At 37.1% G+C, this 22,781-nt stretch overlaps 1 protein-coding gene across 3 annotated transcripts in view; it reads left to right on the top strand.

The window, feature by feature from the left end:
* The window catches only part of pnisr (PNN-interacting serine/arginine-rich protein), a 37,529-nt gene extending 15,104 nt beyond the window's left edge, over positions 1-22,425 (top strand). For 2 of the 3 annotated variants that reach the window (XM_078542296.1, XM_078542295.1), the window contains exons 4-12: positions 72-304; positions 2,794-2,935; positions 6,439-6,629; positions 7,203-7,340; positions 9,439-9,538; positions 12,353-12,406; positions 15,474-15,653; positions 20,761-21,892; positions 22,103-22,425. In XM_078542296.1, coding sequence (XP_078398422.1) covers positions 72-304; positions 2,794-2,935; positions 6,439-6,629; positions 7,203-7,340; positions 9,439-9,538; positions 12,353-12,406; positions 15,474-15,653; positions 20,761-21,892; positions 22,103-22,133 — 2,201 coding nt within the window. In that variant the 3' untranslated portion in view covers positions 22,134-22,425. Of the gene's footprint in view, positions 1-71; positions 305-2,793; positions 2,936-6,438; positions 6,630-7,202; positions 7,341-9,438; positions 9,539-12,263; positions 12,407-15,473; positions 15,654-20,760; positions 21,893-22,102 lie in introns of all 3 variants that reach the window. The other variant, XR_013576633.1, reaches the window with a different exon arrangement.
* Positions 22,426-22,781: the final 356 nt, after the last annotated feature.

The raw sequence follows: 22,781 nt of genomic DNA, 5'->3' as shown, positions 1-22,781 counted from the left end.
TTCAACATTTTTAAGTCCATCTTTTGAAGATTTTGAAAATTGTGCTGAATTTCAATTTGTATGTTTACTAGACTGGGGAATGCAACACCATAGACCACCTCCCCCACCACCAGACCAGCAGCAGTGGATACCAACCCCAGCCCCCATGGACATAGTCCCTCCATCAGAGGACAGTAGCCAGGACAGTGGTGAGTTTGCACCAGACTCTAGACGTATGTTCAATCAAGTCAATAACAACAATTTTGGAGGAGCACCAGAAAACTTTGGAATGGGATCTGTGCCGGTCAGCCAGTTTGATTATCAGGTAAATTTGTTTAATGCAGTTTCATTTTTGGTGTCTATTTTGTAAGCACTACTATTGCAGCTGCAATAATGCTGCATTATATTGGAGAGAGCATTAAAAATCACAGGAAGTTTAATTTTTTCATGAGTATATTTAGCTTCACAGTTAGGCACATCACTCTAAAACAATGAAAAGCCTCATCCGCTGCATGGTGTATTTGATTCCCAGCTCACTATGCACTTTGGGGTTTTTCCTTTTTTTCTGTAAAAGTGGAAGGTGACTGGGTAGTATATTATGCTAACATTAACCATTAAGGTAAATGTGTCTCAGAACTAGAATTAAGGTGGTAACCTAGGTGTCTTCAAGTTTAAGTTGAGTTCTTTGAATATTAATCAGGATACAGAAGCTTGGTTCTATGTGCTAGTTACATTATTGGTCCTTTAAAGAGCAATAAATATATTGTTTGTAGATTCTAAACCATACCAATCAGATGGAAATCAATTTTGATGATTTCAGTTGCCAGCAAATATTAAAGTATTTGTAGAATTAATTAGATGATAAATGGCCAAAGCATAAAGAGGCTTTTGCTATGGAAGAGTTCAAAACATGCATTTAAAGCATCAAGTCCTGAGGAACAGCTGACTTACTAATAGGAAGGAATGCAGACATCTATCTGCAATCAAAGCGCACAGATTTAAGATAATTGATGAAAAGGCCAGAGGGGAAAACATGATTTTTTTCAACATATTATCTGGAATGCACTGTCTAAAAGGATGGTACAAGCAGATATAATAATGATGTCAAGAGGGAATTGGGTATATACTTGAAAAGAAGAAATTTGCATGGCTATGGGGAATGGGACTAATAGCTCTTCAAAGAGCTAACAGTTGGCTGAATGGCCTTTGTTGTATCATTCTTATATATGACAGCAGTTTGTTTACATAGCACTTTTAAGATAGTTAATCCACCCCCCCAAAACAAAATCTGACATCTGACACAGTCATGTAAGGAGATATTAGGACAGATGAACCAAAGTTTGGTCAAATGGGTAGGTTTTAAGGAGCGTCTTAAAGGAGAAGAGAGGGGCAGAGAGCTTTTGGGAGGGAATTCCGGAGTTTAGCACCTAGGCAGCTGAAGGCACAGCCGCCAGTGGTGGAGCATTAAAATTGGGGATGTGCAAGAGGCCACAATTGGAGGAGCGCAGAGATCCCAAAGGGTTGTAGGAGGAAGTTACAAAGATAGGGAGGGACAAGGCCATGAAGGGATTTGAAAACATGGATGCAAATTTTAAAGTTTAGTTACTGGGCCAGGAGCCAATGTTGGTCATGTGAGCACATAGGTGAACAGAATTTTGTATAAGTTAGGGTATGGAATTTTGGATGAGCTCAAGTTTATTTAGGGTGGAAGCTGGGAAGCCAGCGAGTAGGGCATTGGAATAATGAAGTCTGGAAGTAACAAAGGCATGGATGAGGATTTCAACAGCAGATGAACTGAGACAAGGGTGGAATTGGGCAATGTTACTGAGGCAGAAGTAAGCAGTCTTTATGATAATAAGGATAATATATGTGGTCAGAAGCTCCTTTCAAGATCAAATACAACATCAGGTTACTTGTTAGTCTTGTTTTGCCTTAGGCCAAGGAATGGAGTTGGTGACTAGAGAATGAAGTTTGTGGTGGGGACCCAGGACAATGGTTTCTGTCTTCCAATATTTGGAAGAAATTTCTGCTCATATGGTGTTGGATATCAGACAAGTGATATGACGGGAGGGTTGAAGGGTTGAAAGAGGTGCTGGTAAGGTAGAGCTGAGTGACATCAGCGTACACTATATGAGGAATCTCACTTTGTGTAGCATCCTGTCATTGAGCATTCTTGATTGGCAGCTCTTTATTCTGAGGCTCTTTCATCCAGGATATACACTGCAGACTTATTTTAGCTTAGGTTCAGTTACTAGAATTCACATTAGGATTGGTCAACTTAGAAGTCATCCATGTACAATATTGAAATTCTGCGAAAGTTTGTTTCATCCACAGTCTTAATATATGTCTATAAAAGTACATTTTAATCTTTGGCTGATTTTGTTATTTTTTTAACTTTAATGGCCTCAAGTTCCACAGGCGTTCTCGTGAATACCTGCCATAAGTTCAACAGGTGTCTACTGGCATTAGTCCGGCAGCAAGTACATTAGGTCTCAGCCTTGCAGCCAACTTTCCAGATGGCCTTTTTCAGAAGCAGGATTTGAACAGCAAATCAGAATTCCAATGTCTGAGCTTTTCCAATTGTTAAGACCAGATGTACTGCTGAAACATTGGTGGTGGTGGGGCCCATCTGGGTATTCAGGCCAGGATTGAGGTTTGGACACCAAACAATCCAGCACTTTTTTTTTGCAGGTATATTCTCAACCCATCACACTTTGGTTGGGTTAGCTGTGTAAGAAAGTTGGTATATTCACTGAGAAATTGAGATGCATGAATAAGCTCATGAGACAAGTACTTAATATTTTACACTTACAGCATGGAGCAGCTTTTGGCCCTCCTGGAGGATTTCATCCACCTTATTGGCAACCTGGGCCACCACCTAATCGTAGAGACAGGCCCTCTTACAGAGACCGCCCACGCTCACCCATATCAGTAAAACAAGACCCTCCTGCACTCGGTGAGTTTTGTTTTCTGCCAGTTTGAACTTTTGTATGAAGCATTTGTCTCTTTTTTTTTTACTTAAGTAGGGGTAATTTAGTAATTCATTTTTGTTACTATTGAAATTAACTAATTATATTTTCAGTTTCTACAAAGCTTCCTTTGACTATATTGTAATCTTGTTACAGGCATTCATACATGATTAAAGGAAACTACAAAACATCGGGATTGTGGGATACTGGTGCTGATTTTTTTTGGTCTCTGATTTTGCAGCATGATGGATTGTGGGGATTGTAGTCTGGTACCTTTTTGATCATTTAGCAGGCAGTGTTCTCCCCCTGAAAAGCTTCATGAATTAAGCCTCAGGCTTTTCTAATAGACTTTTCTAAGAGACTCCAAAGGCTTTCAACAGGAAACATTAGTAGAGATATTGCAATCACAAAAAACAATTACTGTTTAGTAATTTTAATCTTTTTGTGTGTTTGATGTTACAAATCTTATTAGCAGTATTAAGTTGATCAGCATAGTGAGACACTAGCATACCGATCAAAAATACTCCATTGGCTCCTCTTCTGCTCCTTGTTATTGGTAGCTGTTCTCTCACTGCCCACCTTCTGTAGCTTTGGAACTTCATGGTTGGTAATGTATGTTCTTGAAACCTCTTCACAGTTGGGAGGTTTGAACCAATTAACTGCAAGTGTAGCACAACTTGCTTAACAAGTGCATTGAAAAAAACACCCTCCCCTCCAGGATTGTTCTAAAGTCTCCAGGAATTGAGATTAATTTTCTTTCTACTGCTGCAAGCAACCCAGGCGGAAAAAAATCGGGGGCATTTAAGAAAAATTGTCAGCTTCCATTTTCTTTGAACATTTCTGTTGATTAGTTATAAAAATATTAGATTTGGTGGGGTGTGGGTAAAGCTATTAGACTGGTCAGGGTTGGAAGCAGGAGGTCTTGTGATGAAAATGTCCATGAATATGTCCAACCTGTTTTATATAGAATCTATAGCAAAGAAACACTGTTTGGTCAAACTGGTCTTTGTGCTTATATACCGTACCAGCCTTCTCCACCTTTAACTGCCTCTTGCTACTCCCATGTGTCTCTATTCCCTACTCTTGTATGCACCAAGCCTCAAATATATCACTTTTAGTATGCTTCAGCTAGTTCATGTTGCAGTGAGTTCCACATTCTTGTGATTCTCTATATAAAGAAGATTCTCTATATAAAGACATTTCCCCTAATTTCATTTATTTGATCTTTTGGTGGCTATCCTATATTTAAGCTCTTCAACCCTTTCTGGACTAGTTTACAAGTAGAAATTGCTCCTCCACACTCTCCCTATCAAACCCCTTTCTAACTTAAACGACATTTATCAAGCCTACTCTTACTCTTTCTCTTTTCAGGGAGAAAAGACCCAACTCACTTCATGCCTGAGTGCATCCTTTCACTTATTATCTACCTATATATCCCCTCCTAATAGCTGTCTTAAAATTGTTTATATTTATAATATATATATATTGCTGAAAAAGGCATACTGTTAAAACTTTTCATCTTGCACTCATCAGGACTGACACAAAAATGCCGAATTTCAGAGGGAACAACAATTTATATTGCACGAGAAACGGGATGCTGATTTATTGGCAAGTTGGCTCTGATTGGTCGAGATGTTGCCATGGCAAATGCATCAGGGTGCTTTGCCCACCGTACTCTTGTTTGTTCAAAAACGGTGCAATGTCTGGACATATTACTTTTGCCTGCAGAGGACAGGGTCCTGCATATGAATATACGTAGCTTGTAGCAGGACTAAGTGAGAAACATTGCGAGCCAGATTGATGATCTTAAATTGGTTGCTAGTGTAATTCTTAACACACTCTGGATTGTTCACCAAATGCTGTCCAATTGTAGAATCATCACATCTAATGTTAGACATTGTTCTGAGTGATGTTCTAAACCACTGCATAGTAGCAGCATGAAATAGCTAGCTTCACCTATTGTTCAAATTTTTTAGATACTTTACCCTTGCAGGGTAATTTGAAGTAGACTGGGCACTTTTCATGTCCGAAAGTGGCAAGTGTATTCCACTAACAGGATGCTGCCGTCAAGCCAAAAAGATGTTCTGCCTACCACCCAAATGAGTAATGTGTATGAATTTCAGTGCCAGTGCGATGCCAGATATGTAGACCATACGTCCCAATGACTGGCAGATCATATCAAACAACACATCCCTTTAGCTGTTCACAATAGGCAGAATACTGACCATATTCAACCAATCTATGCTTACGTTCGTTAAACATTACATTGCAATCCCATGATTGGTTTGCATTTGCTGAACAATCCCAAGTCTGCTAAGAATTACATTAATAACCAATTTAAGATTATCACTTGGGCTTACTTATACCTGCTAGAAGCTACAAATATTCATATGCAGAGACCTGTTAACTACAGGCAAAGGACTATGTACAGACATTGCACCTTTTTTGAATAAACAAAAACATGGGGGACAAGAGCTCTCTGCATTCACCATGGCAACATCTCGACCAATCAAAGGCAATTTGCCAACCAATCAGCATTCCTTTTCTCATGCAGTATAAATTGTTGTTCCCTTTAAAATTTGTCAATCTTACATCTGTCCTGATAAGTGCAAGACGAAAGCTTCTACAGCATGTCTCTTTCTTTCAACAATACTCAAGTTCTGCACTATCAAGCAACTATAACTAAAGACTACAAGTCAGGTATTGCACATTTTAAATATAATGACCACTGACATTTTTTCATTCTCTCCCATCTTCCCAAAACATACACAACCTCGAGAGCATTTTAATCTGTAGCATTTACACACCCCAAACGAGCTATACTTCTGACTACTGGGTGAAACTAGTATTCGTTCTGCATTTCATGTAGCTTTGTGCTGCGAATTTGCACACAGTAAACTGGGTTGAGAGTACCCTAAACTAACTTAACTTAGGCCCTTAAAGGTGGTAACAACGATGCTGTTTCATCCACAAACAGTTTATTAGCTCCCAAGATAGAAATTAGTAATCGACTTCCCAGATTTCAGCCATCCCTGCTCTTTAATTCGTAGCTATGAAACAAAATAGTGTTTATTGTTGTAGTGTTCCTTCAGTTGCTCTCACTTACTGTGGGGAAATAACTAAACTACATATTACACTTCTTCCTTACAGCAATCTCAATGGCATTGAATTACTGTTTTATGATATTGTAATTAAAATCAGCTTAATATGATAGACTTCTCAGTTTGCTATTGCTGAATGCTGATAATGTTATTAAAATAGACAGTGGAATGCAATAAAGTTATTAACCTTTAAAGGCATTAATAGAGTATAAGATTATGCTGTGAATTGTTTTCATTTATAATCTGTGGAAAATAATATTCTAATTGTTCATAGTTTTGTAATGAAAGCTATAATGAGTACCTGAGATCGACTGTGAAGCTTTGGATCAAGATTGTATAAATTGTTAAATATTCCTCTCTCTCTATATATATAATATCTGACGTTGCAGATGCTGTGAAACGTAGAACCTTGCCAGCCTGGATTCGTGAGGGACTGGAGAAGATGGAGCGGGAAAAGCAGAAAAAGCTTGAGAAAGAAAGGTTAGAAAAAGAGCGAGCTCAATCATCAAAACGCAAAAAAGATCCAGAAGAGGTTCCTGAAGAAACTGATGGACCACGATTGCCTCACAAAAGCAAATTTGTAAGTGCGTGCACAACGGCATATCTCAAGGTGCAGTAACTAATGTGCTCTTAGCCACGTTTTTCATTTGAGAATGTTTACAGGTTTTCAGAAAAATCTGTCCAATAAGATTGACTACTACTAACATCTGCTAGTGATTTACAGTTCTGTGTGTAAAATCTGTATGGCAAAAGGGATGATGGCTTAGCAGTTAATGTGCTTTTTTGCAGCTTGACATTTTTATCCTTTCCAGAAGAACTTAAACCAGATACCGTTGTTTGTAGAACATACTGATACATTTTTTTTTGAGTATTCAGCTGTTTATGTAGTCTGGTAGTTACATTTAGGGAAATTGAGATGTGTGTACTTGTGTTTGTTCAGATAATATATTACACTAAGCGCAAAGTACATACTTGTTTTGAACCTGTTGGTTTTCATGTTCAGCTGCCTGATTTGGTGAGTATGTATTTAGAGAATATACCTCTGGAAGGGATTGTGAATGTTTAAAAATTGAACAAAGTAGTTAATTGGATTTTTGTTGAACTCTGTTTTGAAATTTGGCGGTTGATATTATTCTGGTTTGTGGTGTTTTAGGACAGTGATGATGAAGATGAGGAATATGAAACCACTGAAACAAAAATTAGCGACAAACCAAGCAGGAGCCCCTCACCAGTTGCTCAGGAAGAACAGAGCGAACCAGAAATGACTGAAGAAGAAAAAGAATTTCAGATGGCATGTCAATCTGTTGACTTGTTGCACTTTGGGTTTGAAATTAAAACTTTCAATTAGGAAATAAAATTAATTGGAAATATATGAATTGTGTATTTGCAAAATTCTGGCAAGTATTAAGGAACATTGCAAGTACAAAGAACTCTAATTTGAATTTGAGGCTTATGCAAATGTAGTTTTAAATAAATTGATTTTGTTGACCAAGGAAAGATAACTTAGACATAATTAAGGAACGGATGCATTACCATGCAATAGCTGTAAATTCTTCAAATGCTGCTGATATTTCACATGCAAATACCTGCATCAATTGTTAGACTTTCTGCAATATCGGTCATGCTTTTCCTGTCATTGCTATTGCATTTCTTTTGATTTTACTTGCCTCTGATCAAGTCTTCAAAATAGGTGACACTATTGCCTACTTATCTTTAATATCCAATGTAAGTGGCAGTGTGAGCAGCCATTCGTGATATCTCTCTTCATAACTGTTATTTCTGATCCCTGGTATCACACTAGTGAAGCTATGCTGCACCTTTTCCATTTTTATATCCTCCTGTGATGGGTTGCCCAAAACTGTCCACAGTACTCCAGCTATTGCCTTTCTGTGGCCTTATACAAGATTAACATTACCTCCTTGCTTTTCCATGCCTCAAGATACAAATTCAAAGATTTAAATTCATTTTTTATGGCTTTGTCTATTTGTGCTGCTCTCTTAATATTTTGTGCATCCAATTGTGCATTTCTAAGCTCTTTTTGTAACTCCTGTATTTAAATTGGTTCTAGCTTTCGTTTTTGTTGTTCCCTATTCATCTATAGGCGTTTACAGCACAGATAGGCAGCTTTTGGTCCATTATGTCTATGCCTTCAAAGTCTATTAAATCGTTAAACTTTCTCTACCCCTGTAAAATAGTCTCAGTAATTTTGCATCCCTGGCAACATTTTTGTGAATCCACGCTGTATACAATCTATGACTTTTAATGGTGTTTCTCGAGTAGAATATCCAAAGCTATGAACCTAAATCTTAATTGGCTTACCAATGTTTTGCACATGGACCTTCAACCTCACATACAACTTTTTTTCCTTAAATAGACCTAGTTGATTTGAGCCTTCTCAATCTCCTGTTTAAATATCTACTATTCTCAGTGTATCAATTTTGATTAGTTTTTCCTTCCTCTCTTTATCTGACCATATGTTTCTTAGTCAAGTATCCTGCTCTCGACTTTTTTTAAACTATACCTTTATGTTTTGATCACTGCTTCCAACATGTTTCCTTGCTTTTCCGTCAAGTGATTGCTATATTTCATTATCCATAACCAAGTCAAGTAATGCATCTTCTTATTTGATAAACAGCATATTGATTTAAGAATTGTCTGAATATATTGTATGTCTCCTTCCAGCCCTTGCCACAATCATTTTCCCTAAAATTAATTATCTTGCGTAATTAAAACTTCAGTTATAGCTATTAATGCATCCCTTTTTAAAATTCATCTTTAGTTTCTAAGGATAATAATATAAATAGTCATTTGGTGATAATATCCTGTGCGGTAGGGAAGGCATGGCTGAAGTTGGGATTGATGAAGATTATTGGGCAGATTAGAGGACATCCTATTCCACTAGTGGCTTTGTCATATTTAAAATGGGAATGTCTGTTGAAGGTGGGTGCCAGAATGTTCCATTTCTCTGCACTGAAACAGTCATGTTAATGAACATAAAAATGTAAATCTAAATACCATAATTGGCAAAAACAATGTTTAAGCTTGAAGGAGTTTGTAGTACAGAAACTTTTAAAATTAATCTATTTACAAAGTCAAAACAAGAAAAAAAAATGATCAGAGTAAGCAACTTTTTTATGGCTATTCTGACCTTATATGTGGTTTAAAGAACAGGTGACTTGTCAGTCACTGTCAGTGAAGTTAACAATTAAAGTAGAAATGGATTCCAGGTGCATTTGTAGACTTGGAAAAAAAACCTACTGTGATGACTGGTCAAGGCTGTAAAAGTGGTTGTTGACTTTATGCACGTAAATTCCATTATAATCTCCCTTTTTTCATGTGGTGATCAGCTAACGCTAACATTAAAATGTTTGCTGTTCTGTTGATCACAGATGATAATGATGAAGATGCTGCTTACAGAAGTTCTTTTGGAAGTAACAAATGAAGAGATCTATTATGTTGCCAGAGAAGTTCACCGTAAAGCCACTAAAGGTACAAAAAAGTTTCCTTGTTAATAAATAATTGGTAGAATATAACTAAAATTGAAAAAGCTGAAAAAATGGCCTAAGTTTTTAATTCCTTCAGACTCGACATATTTTGGAATTTCTGATATATTAAAATGCTTGACAGTAAATTTAAAATGTCTATACATTCATAAAGAAAATTGCATTTATTCCTAAGGAGAAATGGATAAGTAAGCTACTCTTGAATTTAATATTTCACTCATTGCACACTCTACAGAGAGGTTTTACACTCCTTGAGAGAAAAATAATTAAGCAGATAGTACAGTAAAACCTCATTAAATCAAATGTTTGTGGGATATGGAAGTAAATCAAACAGATTAGGTGAATGAGTTTTACTATACAGTAGCTGTGACCAGCTATCACAGACATAAAACAACTTATTTTCATTTGGGGAGCAGTTGTAATTAAGAGACCTATAGAATATGTCAGGCGAGATATTCAGTAAAGTGAGGAGAAATGAGCCTGCAGGTTAGTTGATGAATCAGCTTAATCTTGCTGACTAGGCGCAGAGGGAGATTGTAGCCAAGTGTATTGCTGTTTTTTTTTTGCTCAACTGTCCGTCTTTCTTTAGAGATAAGTGTTTACAACAAAGAAACACCAGGGTAATGGACCATTTTGTCCCAACCGTTCTATGCCGTCGTTTATGCTTCTCACAAGCCGCCTCCCACCTTAATTCACCCCATATATCCTTGTATTCCTTTCTCCCTCATACCTATCTAGCTCTCTTAGAGATTAACGACTAGCTCTCTTCGAGATTAACAACTAGTATTAAATAGTTTTACCATTTGACAAAGGTAATCAATTCAAAATATAGCTGAAATATAAGAGCTTATGTCTGAAATTCATTGGGGGAGGGGGTGAGTGTGCTTGTGTAATGTTTTAAATTGTAGCTCTTCAATTATCTTTTGAATGTGACCTACATGGCTGATAAATGTTTGCCCTGTAGTTGGTCATCAGTAATTAAAGAGCTTCAGTTGAGAACTGGTGGACAATGGATTCAAATACAGCTTAGACTGATGGGGTGAAATCTCTTCACTCTGCTGACTAAGGGTCTTGTATGAAATGTGTTTGGCAGTCTCATTCTAGTTCCTGGTGCATGTGGGGCTACAACACACAATTGTCCCTAATTTAGCATTAATTGGTAAATAAACTTAGACACCCCTAAAGATGGTTGCTTTGAGAAATGTAAAAATATAATGTATGTGTTCTGAGATTAGGACAGAATAGAGAGAGAACTTTGTTCTACGTCTGTCTGTGCTGTACCTATTCCTGGGAATGTTCTGTACTGAGCCTGGTTACCTCAAATTGAAAGTGCTTTATTGATAAGAAAACAGAACTAAGGTTTGAATTTACACCCATGCCAGTGTGCTATAACTTTTTTTAAAAATCAGCTTAGTTATTTGGGATTGACCAGTGGTCTGTCTTCAGTTGGCACAAAAGATAGCCCAACTTTCAAGGCCTATATTAGTCAAACAAGATTTGTTGATGATCTGTTGTAGGATAATTGTCTCCCTTTTGGTTAATTGAGAGTTTTGAGAGGGATTTGGTTGAATGGGATTTTACTGTATGTGAAACTAAAATGAAGTGTATTTCAGTCAAGAAAGCTTTGATTTATTTTCTCCCACAAGATTTCAAATTTTTTTAAAAATCCAAAAATTTCATGATACTTTCTAAATCATCACTGACATTTTTTCTCCAAAATGGAAGTGACTTCCAACTGGAAAATTCTGGAAATTATATCCACAGAAAGAAGATATGGGACCGTTGACATTTATGACAATTATTGGGGTAGCCACAGTAAAAAATAAATAAATAAATGAGCACGGATGTGTTTTAAATCCTTTAGTAAATGTCTAGTCAGGAGCTTTATTTTAATATGTAACACTAATCCAGGTAGCTAGAAAGGTAGCTCAGGAATTAATGCAATTTCTTCTTATCATACTTTTTTCATAGTTGCTATAAGGAAATGAGGGTTACATAATTCCCTATACTTGCAAATTTAACAGATTTAGGAGTGCAGCTTTAATATCCATTAATAATAGGTTGGTTTCAGTCAGTACAATCATTAACATGGACTTGTGCTAGCAGTGATCTGCAGTAGTGTATTGCATTTATTGTGTACTGTCTCTAGAACAGCAATTCAATTTGTAGCCTCCTATCTGCAGCAGACTCCGAACTCTGTGTGTTCCTTGGATTATAAATGCAGTATACTTTATTTGGCTATGCATACTTAATATCTGAAATTAAGAACTAAGAATTAAAAATTGGGATAATTTTGGTTTAACGTGAATTCTGAAATCGATCAGATGAAGCCTGCCTTTTCAGATTTTGCATTTGCTGCCAAGCCAGTATTAATATTTCCTGTTGAATGCATACTGAGATGTATCACCAGTTGTTAAAAAATATATCAGCATTTCACTATTTTCAGGTTTTGTTATTATAAACATAGGAACATTATCAAGATTTTTTTTTTTTAAAAGCTTGACTGCATCTCCCTACTATATATAAAAAAAGTATATGAAACCCAAATCCTTTGCTCCTTCTTCATTGATCGTGTATTATTAGAGAAGATGCAAGCTGATTTTGCTTTAGGTGATATAAAGTTGTAAACAAAATATGCCTGTTATGTGAAGCACTGTGCTCTTGAATGGATCTTTTTGTTTATAATGTTTCTTCTCTCCCTTGCAAAGCAGCTGTAGTAGTACAGTTTTGCAATGCCATAGCAACTCATGACTTTGAAAAAGTGTTAACATGTTGTTCCTGTTGTTGATGTGATACAAAGCTCCTGCAAAGCAGCTGGCACAGTCCAGTGCACTGGCTTCTCTAACTGGACTTGGTAAGTAGCATCCTTTAAGAAAAAAGGGTAATGGGAGAAAGGGGATTTGTCCAAAATTTAAGTTTGTACGTGTGCTGTACCTATGTACTTTTTAATCGTCACCATGTACTTCTTAACAGTCAGCATGTACTTTTTAACAGTCAACATGTACTTTACAACCATCAACAGATGATAATTATGTACTTTCAACTCTCACTTTGTTTTCTCATCCAGTTATAGATTACTACATAAAGTTATGGAAAGCATTGCTTGTATAGTACTAGTGGCCAAGCTGTCTTGCTGACATTGCAGAGCTTCATCCTTTCCTAGCCTGAACTTTTACCTCTCTGCACAGTGCAACCTGTTTTCAAAAGTATTTGTTATAGTGATATAATAATGCCCATTTTAATGTCGTCAATTTTCTGTTCCCAACTGGAAACTGGTCAAAGAAAATGACATCAGTGGGAACCCACTAATTCAAAACTCATTGTCACTAAATCAGATTCAAGCAAATAAACCTATTGCAGTTGGCAGTTTGGAGCTAGTAAGCTTTACCTTGATTGGTACATTTGTTTATTCTTTCAGTAGCTGTGCCATTTTAATCATAAATGCAGTGGCACTAATACTACTTCCACACTTGCTTTCTAAAACAAAATCATTGAGACTACTCAGTCTATGCTTTGTGGTTATAGTGTTAAGTATTTGTTAAAGCCAAAAAACCATTACTAAAGAACTAAAGTGTTTTAAGCCCCAAAAAGTGAGTCCAGAATCTATTCCCGGAATAAACCTTGTGTGCTCCATAGCTAGAGATAATGAACAGTTGCTATACACAGTCTCCATTATGTTAATTATGTTTTGTGATGGTTTATCTTGCTTGTAAAAAAAAAATTGTCACTTCCTACAAATAATTTATTTTGTTTTTTAATCTATACTGTTATAGTGATTCTTGTCTGCAATTTCTTAGCAAATACTAAGTGTGTTGACAAGACAGTTTCAGGTTGCAGTAACTTTGCAGCATTGCAAAGTGTGATGTCTTATGTTTTGCTGCATGGTTGTTTGTATTTGCTTTTTCCCCTCTGATTACCAGCTATTGTTCACCTCAAACTACTTTCACCAATTACTTACACCAATAAAACACAGGCTGGACTTCATATCAGAAAATTAATAAATACTGCAATAACAGTTTTGAACCTATTCATCTAAATTTAAGTACAAAGTCTTAAAAGACCATCTCATGTTTTAAGATAATTTGCTTAACTAAACCTATTTCCTACCGAAATTGGTAATCCCCAAAAAACCACCACGCACAATAAACTTAAAGAATCCTCAACTTCACAAAGGATTATCCAAGCTGTGAAGAAAAGCATTAAAATCATTTAAACTGGGAAATTGAGGTAGAACATGATTGTATTAAAAGGAAATTAAAATGTTGCTTTGTGGTTGCTGCTGGTAGTGTTTTTTTTCCGTTGTCTACCCTCAGGCTAGTGATTAGCACCTGGGTGCAATTCCACAGGGACTGGCAGCCCCTTCTGTATGTTGCCCACTTTACTATTAAAATGGATCCAAACAATCGTTTGACAGTACAGAACTTGAATATTGCTGAAAAGAGAGATGCTTTACCGAAGTTTTTCATCTTGCACATATCAAGACAAATGCAAGAATACCAAATTTCAAACAATCTCAACAGTTTATACTACAGGAGAAATGGGTGCTGATTGGTTGGAAAGTCACCTTTGGCTGAGACATTGCCATGGAGAAAGCAATGGGAAATGATAGGCTCCTCAAGCTCCTTGATAATTCAAAAAAGCACAAGGCTTGAACATATTCCTTTTGTTTGCAGAGAACAGGTCCCTTTCAGCAAGCGTAAATGAGCCACGTTACAAGCTTGACGGATTATCTTAAATTGATTGGTAGTGCAGCTGTTAACACATTCCGGATTGTTCTGCAAGTGCTGCCCAATCGCGGAATCACATCTAACAGTAGATATTTTATTTTAGGTTTTGCAAGCACAGGCTTGTTGAAGCATTTGTTGAATAATCCTGAATGTGCTAATAGCTGCGCTAACAGCCAATTTAAGATAATCAGCCAAGCTCGTTATGTGGCTTATTTATGCTTGCTACATGTGACATACACTCATACGCAGGGACCTGTTCTCTGCAAACAAAAGGACATGTTGAAATCTTGTGCCCTCTTTGAATTACCTGAGAGTTTAGGGTGCCTGTAGTTCACTCGCTGAGGCGTTCCCATGGAGAAAATCAGCGTCGATTTCCCAACCAATCAGCACCCTTTTCTCCTGTAGAATAAATTGTTGTGATCGTTTGAAGTTTGGTATCGTTGCATTTGTTCTGATGAGTGCAAGATAAAAAGGTTCGGCAACATGTCTCTCTTTTCAGCAATGTAAAATGGATCCATAAGACTGACCTTAAACTCACTTAATGTCCATGTGTATTTTTTCAGAAGAGTTATGGGTCATGATGACAAGTAAATATCTAAGCAAATTTTTTTCCTTCCCACTACCTACCACAAAATATTTTCCAGGGACCACTGCTGCAGCTTAGATCAGCAAAGTGTATACAGACTAAGGATTGAGACTGACCTTCCTGGTCTGTATGGCTCAGAACCAGCTGTTGGTGAATTTCCCTATCAAGCTATTAGCAGGGTTCCACATTAGCATATTTAAATGTCATGAACTAAGTCAATAAAAATACAAGAGTTTCTCAATGTCAGAACTTGATGTGCTCACAAATACATCACTGTGCTTTAGCTTGCCCTCCAAGTCATATTGGGTTGATATTGAGAAATCATGTGTGAAATTGTCTTCAATTTAAGCTTTGATAGCACATATTTAAATTGCTGTTAATAGCTTAGCACTGAAAGTTTTGTCTTCTTAAATCTTATCTGGATAACCCTACAGAAAGTATTTTAAAATTGGTATTAAAATGTTTGATATTCAAATATGCAAATAATTTCAGTAATTCAGCAATGAATTTGGACAAATGAAAGCCAGCAAACATAATGAACTAAATTAAAAATCTGCTAGAAAGTATGTTCTTTCCACTGTGAAAGAAACTGGGGTTTTTATGTGCAGGTGGACTGGGCGGGTACGGCTCTGACAGTGAAGATGAGAGGAGTGAGAGAGCCTCTGAATCCTCTGACACCGATGATGAAGAACTACACCGTAGAATCAGACAAAAACAGGATGCCTTTAGACGCAAAGAAAGGGAATTGCAGCTGCTGCTACAACAGCAGCAGGAGAAACAAATGGAAGGTATGATTGCTGTTTGAGGGGAGGTGTTTTATTTTCTACTCAAACTTGTCGGTGTGGTGTTCTCCAATATTTACCTATATCCATTCTCTAGCTATTTCTTCTCCTCTCCTGGGGTGTTTACCAATATTGGTCCATGGGTACATTATCCAGTACCTGACTGCTGTAGTTGTTCTTCTTGACCCATGAGCTTCCGGACAATGAAGGCAGTTGCAGTACCACTGCTGCTTACCTGGTTGAGATCCAGCTAACTCAGAGCCAAGGTTTTCATCTTACCAAGATTGAGCTTCTCTAATATCATTAATGGATATTCTATAGAACCCATGGGAAATGTTTCATAATATATTCACTACATACTTGGGTAGCAAATTTAGTGGACTCTGTGAAGCAAAATTCATCGTATTTCATACTCAGTTAATTGTTATCATACAAATTATTTGAAAATCTGTAGATTACAAATTGTGTGCTTTTTACATACTGTTATGCGTGCGTGAATTAATAAATGTTCATAATCTTCTCAATCCATATATTATAGTACCTGTCACATTTTAACATTCTCCATTTGCGAGCATATGTCTCCAAAGCCTTGCTTTTGTGACATTTTGACATTTTTTGTCAACTTAAAATTGCCTATGTGAACTTGTTACACTTATGTAGCTATATCAGCTTGCCAGTGGTAGAATTATATTTTCTAAGTTTTATCTCTCCCAGCTTCTCGAACTGTACTGCACAGATACTCCTGTTCTCCAACGAACTCTAATTCTGTTTCTCAAAGTTTTGTGATTTAACTCTTTAAAAAAAATATATATATATTAAATAAAAATAAAGACAACACATTTGATTTAATATAAGGGCAGAATTATGTTTGCATGCCATGATCCAGCTATCTCCCTGCCTTCTTGCTTTTCACCCTTGATCACTTCTTGTATGTACACTGCCTTCAGAGGTCAACTAACTAATTAAAAATATTGTGTGTTGCACACATCACCTCTTCTATATTTTAACCTTCTCTGATCAGAATTTTTGTGTACACGTGTATTGTCATTATTAAAGTAGCAATGTAACGAAGAAATAGGAGCAGGGGTAGACCATACAGTGCCTCGAATCTGCTCCATCATTCAACAAGATTATGGCTGATATTTTACATCAGTTCCACTTTCCCATCTTATCTCCATGTTCCTTGGTTTCCTTAGTGACTGAGCATCTGCAGCCCTCTGGGGTAGAAAATTCCAAAAATTCAGAATTAACTTCAATGGCTGATCCCATACCTTGAGACTATGACCCCTTGTTCTTGAATCTCCAGTTAGGGGAAACAGCCTCAAACGCTCTTAAGAGTTTTATACATTTCAATTAAATCATCTTTCATTCCTCTAAATCCCAGAGAATGTAAGCCCATTCTACTTAAGCTCTCCTCATAGGACACTCCTCTCATCCCAGCAATGAATTTAGTGAACCTTTGTTGCACAGCCTTTAAGGCAAATATTTGCTTCCTTAGATAAAGAGACCAAAAATGGTGCATGTTACTCCATGTGGTGTTTCACCAAAGCCCCACATTTTGCGGCAGACTTCCTTATTCTTTTACTCCAACCCCCTTGCAATAAAGATTAATGTATTATTTGGCTGAATTGCTCGTTGTGCCTACATTTTAATTCTGTGATTTGGATACAAGAACAGCTAAATCCCTCCGAATACCATCTGTCAATATTTCCCAGTATCAAAATATGCCTGTCCTGTTGTACCTGTTGTATTATAAAGCCTTGTGGGCCATTGACCACAAGCTGGCGCTGTTGAGCTATCCTGTCATGTTTGCCTGCCATTTTGTTTCATTTTCTGTTTTTTGATTCCATTCTTACTGGGGTTTGGCACAGTTGCTGAAACTGCATTGTCAGGTTCCGAACAGCCTCTCATCCTGTCCAACTCATTCTTTAATTTTATGCCAGAACCTACCACTCTATCCACTTGGATCCTTGTGGGATGACTCACCCAACACATTTATATTTTAGAACCTCTCCCAAATTAGGGCTGATGGTGCCTCAAGTCTTCCATGTCAGACCTAACAACTTTGTGTCACCAACTTAATCTTCAACCCTTTTTGGTAACTGAACCTCCTGTTCTCTCTTCCTTCTGGATTCCCATCATTGAACTGATAAAGACAAAATCGTCACAAAGGCTTTGGGTTTACTTTGGCTTTGGACAAATATAAAGAATTGGCTCTTTTTAATGCCTTCCCAATTAAAAGTCTCTCTTCAGTTAAGTACTCCTAAGCATGTAGTTCTTAAAAATTGTTTACTTTTACGGGTCTGTAATGTTTTCATCAACGTGTTTTTTTATTATATTTGCCAACAGCTTAGTAAATCAGGGTATTGCTGGATTAGACACAATGTTATCAAAAACATCTGCCTTGGATCCCTCAGTTTGACAAAACTTCTGGTCTAAGTGATGGGCTAACAATCATTTTTTTAAAGTGCTACTGGCGTCATCTACAGAACCAATAAGCTCGCATCCCAGTAATGAATGAGTTAATCCACATAAAGTCCTAGTAGCTGTCACAGTGAGTAACTGCGTAGCAAGTTCAAGCACAGCCCTGGCAACTGCACGTATCTGAGATGGGCTAATCCGACAAATCTGTTAATTTAGCAAACAAACAAAAGCAAATTGGGTTAGATCAACATTTCAGATCCAATCCCACTTTCATTATAGTGATTCCAAGATATTAACCTAACCTTTTTTCAATTCTTCACAAATGCTACCTGTCTGCAGAGTGGTTTCTGTTTTATTCAGCAAATTAATACCTCTCTTAAACTAACTTTTATGTGTAGTGAGTATTTTAAATCTCTCTCACTTTAACAATACTTCGGTGCATCCTCTCTGCAGATCCAGCTCCAGTCAATTCACAGTAATGTAACAAGTCTTTTTTTATGTAGTTTTACTTTGTTTCTAATATCAATCAAATATTTAAATTACTATAACAAACTGACAAAAGTTAACTTAATCTACAAAACAAAAATAACACTCTATTTAAATTAAAATACTGATAGTCGAAAGTTATCAATGATATATTTATCTAGAACAAAAATGGTATGTCACAACTAGACATCCCCCTCTTAACAGAAATTTTAACACCTTTCCATAAGCAATGCTCTGCCATTGTTGCAAGACTGTGGAGTATTTATGCCTCGTAAGTTTAAAAGATCCCACACCTTCACTTTACTACCAAAGTAATATATTCCATTATGTTCCTATCCTTACAAAACAGCAAATCCTCTGACATACATAGTGTGATTGGTGATTAGCTGGAGTATAATAAAACATAAGAGATGCATGCTTTTTAAATATAATGTCCATGAGCAACATCATGGTAGATTAAAGTACCTATAATAAGAGCAGAAATGTTGAAGCATTATTGTCAATAGGCATCTCCACTAGATCTATGCAGGTGAGACAGAGAACAACAATGAGCAAGGATCTGGGCAGGCAAAGTAAGTAATTTTTTTAACCTATGAGAGAACCTGAGATTTACAACCATCTGCCAATCTGCAGAGAAACAATAGGGCTGAGCTTTATAATGTTATGCTCCTAGTGAACCAGAGTCTTGTAGTAGGTTCTGAATCCAGAATTTAGATCTTATTCCCTTCAGTTAATGCCCCTCACCATCATCTCCTGAAAGCGTAGTCTTGGGCTGAGCTTTGAGTGCCTGCAATCGCCCTCTGTCTCTCTCCTCTCTCTCCCCCCCCCCCCCCCCCCCCCACCCCCACCCCACACCGGGATGAAAGATTTTGTTTAAAACAGGATGTCCTTGGAGTAGAGATGGTTAAGGGGAAGATTTGACAGAGGCATTCAGAATCATTGAGTTTTGATAGAGTAAATAAGGAGAAATTGTGTCCAGTATCAGAAGGGTCAGTAACCAGAGGATGCCAGTTTAAGGTAAATGACAAAAGAACTACAGGCAACATGAAAAAAACATTTCTTTAGTCGGTGAGCTATGATGAACTGGAATGCATTGCCTTAAAGATGGAAGCAGATTCAATAATAACTTTCAAAAGGGAAGTGGATGCTTCAAGGGTAAAAATTTGTAGGGGATTGAGGCTAATTGGATAGCTCTTTCAAAGAGTTAGTATAGGCGCGATGGGTCAATTGTCACCCTATGTTGTATCATTCTATGATTTTATTTAATGCATTTAAATGACCAGATTTCTTTAGTGAGTCTAAAAATTGAATGTTGGTAGTCTTTTTAGTAAGCCTTATCTGTTTCAATTAGATGCATATTTTGAACCAAGAATCGGCATAGCAAATGGGAGCAAGACTTTTGAATTTTGTCATGAGACATTGAAAAAAATGTGCTGATTCAGGTCAAGTACTCTCCATTGTATCACTGTCCCAGCTAAAGGCACACTTACCAACTGAATGTTTGCTTGGAGGACTTTTTAGCCCCTGCCAAACCATCCAACTATAGCATGTTTTTTAAAGAAGAAAAAAAGAGTAGGCATGCTTTCAAGATTATGCCTTTATTTTCAATTGATGTTTTCTAGATAAATCAGAAATGTCAGTTAATAGCTTGTGCGCCTGCAGGCTGAATACCTGAATTTAAATTTCATCACCTAAAGACTCTAAATTGATCAATGCATTAGACAGCATCTTACCATGTGAATGGTCTAGATGGGAAAGAAGGAAAGCTTTGCAATGGAATATTTTGAGAAGGCGCTGTGCTGACTAACACACTCAAAATGTACTCTCAGTTTATAGTAATTTTCTTTATGCAAATGCACTTTATTAATTTAGTTTAAATCCCTTTAATTTTCCCTTAACCCAGGGGTGTCCAAACTGTGGCTCAGGCAACTTTGTCCCAATTGTACTTGTTTCACAATTTGCCAGTTTATCCCGTTTGAATTTTGTGGGGCTGAAAACTTGAAAAGGGCTTTTTTTTTTGCATGGTTGCCTCGTTGGATAAATCCTAAACACAGAAGGTCAAGATTTGTTTCTGCCTGTCTTAGTCTTCCATGTTCATTCTTAATCTTACATTGTGTTTTTACATAACTGAGCTATAAACCTCTCATCGAAACTTGTAATGTCTCAAAATCATTTTCGGTTCATTTTTATTTTTGTTTTCCAGATGCAAAACATCAGGAGGGCAAATTTTTCAGGGAGGTGGATATTAAAGAACAGAGTAAAGAGCATGGTGGCAGTGCAGTAAAACAGGAAGGGAAAGAAAAAGAGTGTGATACTGCTACTGAAAAGAAAAGAACTCAGAGTGAAACTGAACCCAACTCAGAAATGAGTAAAAGTTCTAGTGAGAAAAATTCAAAGGAAAAAGTTTCAAGAAACAGAAGTTCCTCCAGCAGTAGTAGTGGGAGTAGCAGCACCAGTGACACCACCAGCAGCAGCAGTAGGTCCAGGAGCTCGACTTCCAGCAGCAGCACAGAAAGTAGTAGTAGCTCTTCCTATTCTTTTTCTCCTAAGAGAAAGAAAAAATGGAGCCGGAGCAGATCTCCTTCCCGTAAAACTAGACGTAGTAGCAGAAGCCAGAGTTACTCCCGCAGGCACCGAAGGGAGAGGAGTAGAAGCCGGGATAGACTTAGGAGAAACAGCAGAAATGGAAGTTGGGAAAGGGAAAGGCGTAGACATCGCAGTGGGTCTCGAAACAGGAGAAGCGGAGATAGGCAAAGAAGTAGAAGCAAGAGTGACGTCAAGCATGTCAGTCGCAGTAGGAGCAAGGAAAGACGTAGGAGTCCTGAAAGGCGTAGGAGCCATAGCAGAGGTAGAATAAGACAAAGGGGGAATAGTAAAGACAGGGACAGGAAAAAAATTAGGAGTGGAAGTGCTGAGCGAGTTAAAAAGAGAGAGGAAAAGAAAAGGGACAAAGAAAAGGATCAGGACAAAAAGAAAGACAAACAGAGAAAGGATAAGCAAAAGGAGGATAAAGACAGCAGTAAGTCCAGCAGTCAGGATGAGAGTAAGCTGAAGCGAAAAAGGGAATCAGAGCGGACTTACTCACGTAATAGCTCCAGTAAACTGCCTCAGCAATATTCCAGGCAAGATAGCAAGTCCAGCAAGAAAGGATCTACAAAAGATGGTAAAAAGCATTCAGACACAGAATCTAGTGCAAGGAGCAGCTCACGTTCTCCAGATAGCAGCAGAGACAAGAAGGCAAAGAAATCGAAACGTAGTCGCTCAAGATCAGTGGAAAAATCTCAAAGGTCTGGTAAGAAGGCAAGCCGCAAACACAAGTCTAAGTCACGATCAAGGTAGTACACATTTTATACAATTTCTCTTTGTTTATGTAAAGTTATAAGACCAGTAATGTTAAATGATGCCAACATATTGGTCTCCAGCGTTTTTTACCTATATGATTAATCTCTTAATTTGAAATACTATATTTTCAATTAATTTAGCTAGTGATTAGAGTGCAGTCTTGCATGTTATTAATTTGCTTTGTTTTCTCCTTTCTTCTGCAGGTCGAGGACACCCAATAATCGTAAGCATTAAAGGGGAAAATATGTGGCATCCTTGCCATGATCAGAAATTCCATGAGTTTTGGAGGCTTGTCTCATTATAGAGGCATACATGACAACTGTGTAGGTGTTTATATGTATATAGGTGTAAATTTTTTCCAAGTGCTGTCTATAGTTCAGTACTTAAAGGTTTTATTTGTATTGCATTCTTCTGAGATTATTCACTGTAAAAACAGTTTGCTTTCAGTTGTAACATTTTAACATAAAACTTACACTAACTGTAGTTTGCTGTCAATAAACTTTTCAAATTGGTTTTGTTAAACATTTCCTATTGTTTACTGCTGATATTTATTAGCGAATAAGGTTATGGGTATGAACAATAGGAAGGATCAACATCTGGAGAGCAGTGAATCAATAACATTTGATTATAAAGCAGGAATGTTTACTTGAAAGGTCTGGTTTACATAAAACACAGGAACAAATCTTAAAGGTAATCCAGACTCTTCAGTTATTACCTCTAATTATATACTACTTGTAGTCATCTGTGCATATTTGCTTAACACCTACATATGGAATTTCTCCAGATGTTCTCATTTTAAAAGTAATTTGAGGGAGTAACTACATGAGGCTAAGATTTACTGAGGAAATGTTTCAAAATTATAGGTGTACATTTTGGAGGTCC

Source organism: Cetorhinus maximus, chromosome 5 (assembly GCF_964194155.1).
Source record: "Cetorhinus maximus chromosome 5, sCetMax3.hap1.1, whole genome shotgun sequence".
NCBI classification, from domain to species: domain Eukaryota; kingdom Metazoa; phylum Chordata; class Chondrichthyes; order Lamniformes; family Cetorhinidae; genus Cetorhinus; species Cetorhinus maximus.
The sequence above is the reverse complement of the archived record's forward strand: the minus strand, read 5'-3'. Positions and strand labels throughout refer to the sequence as shown.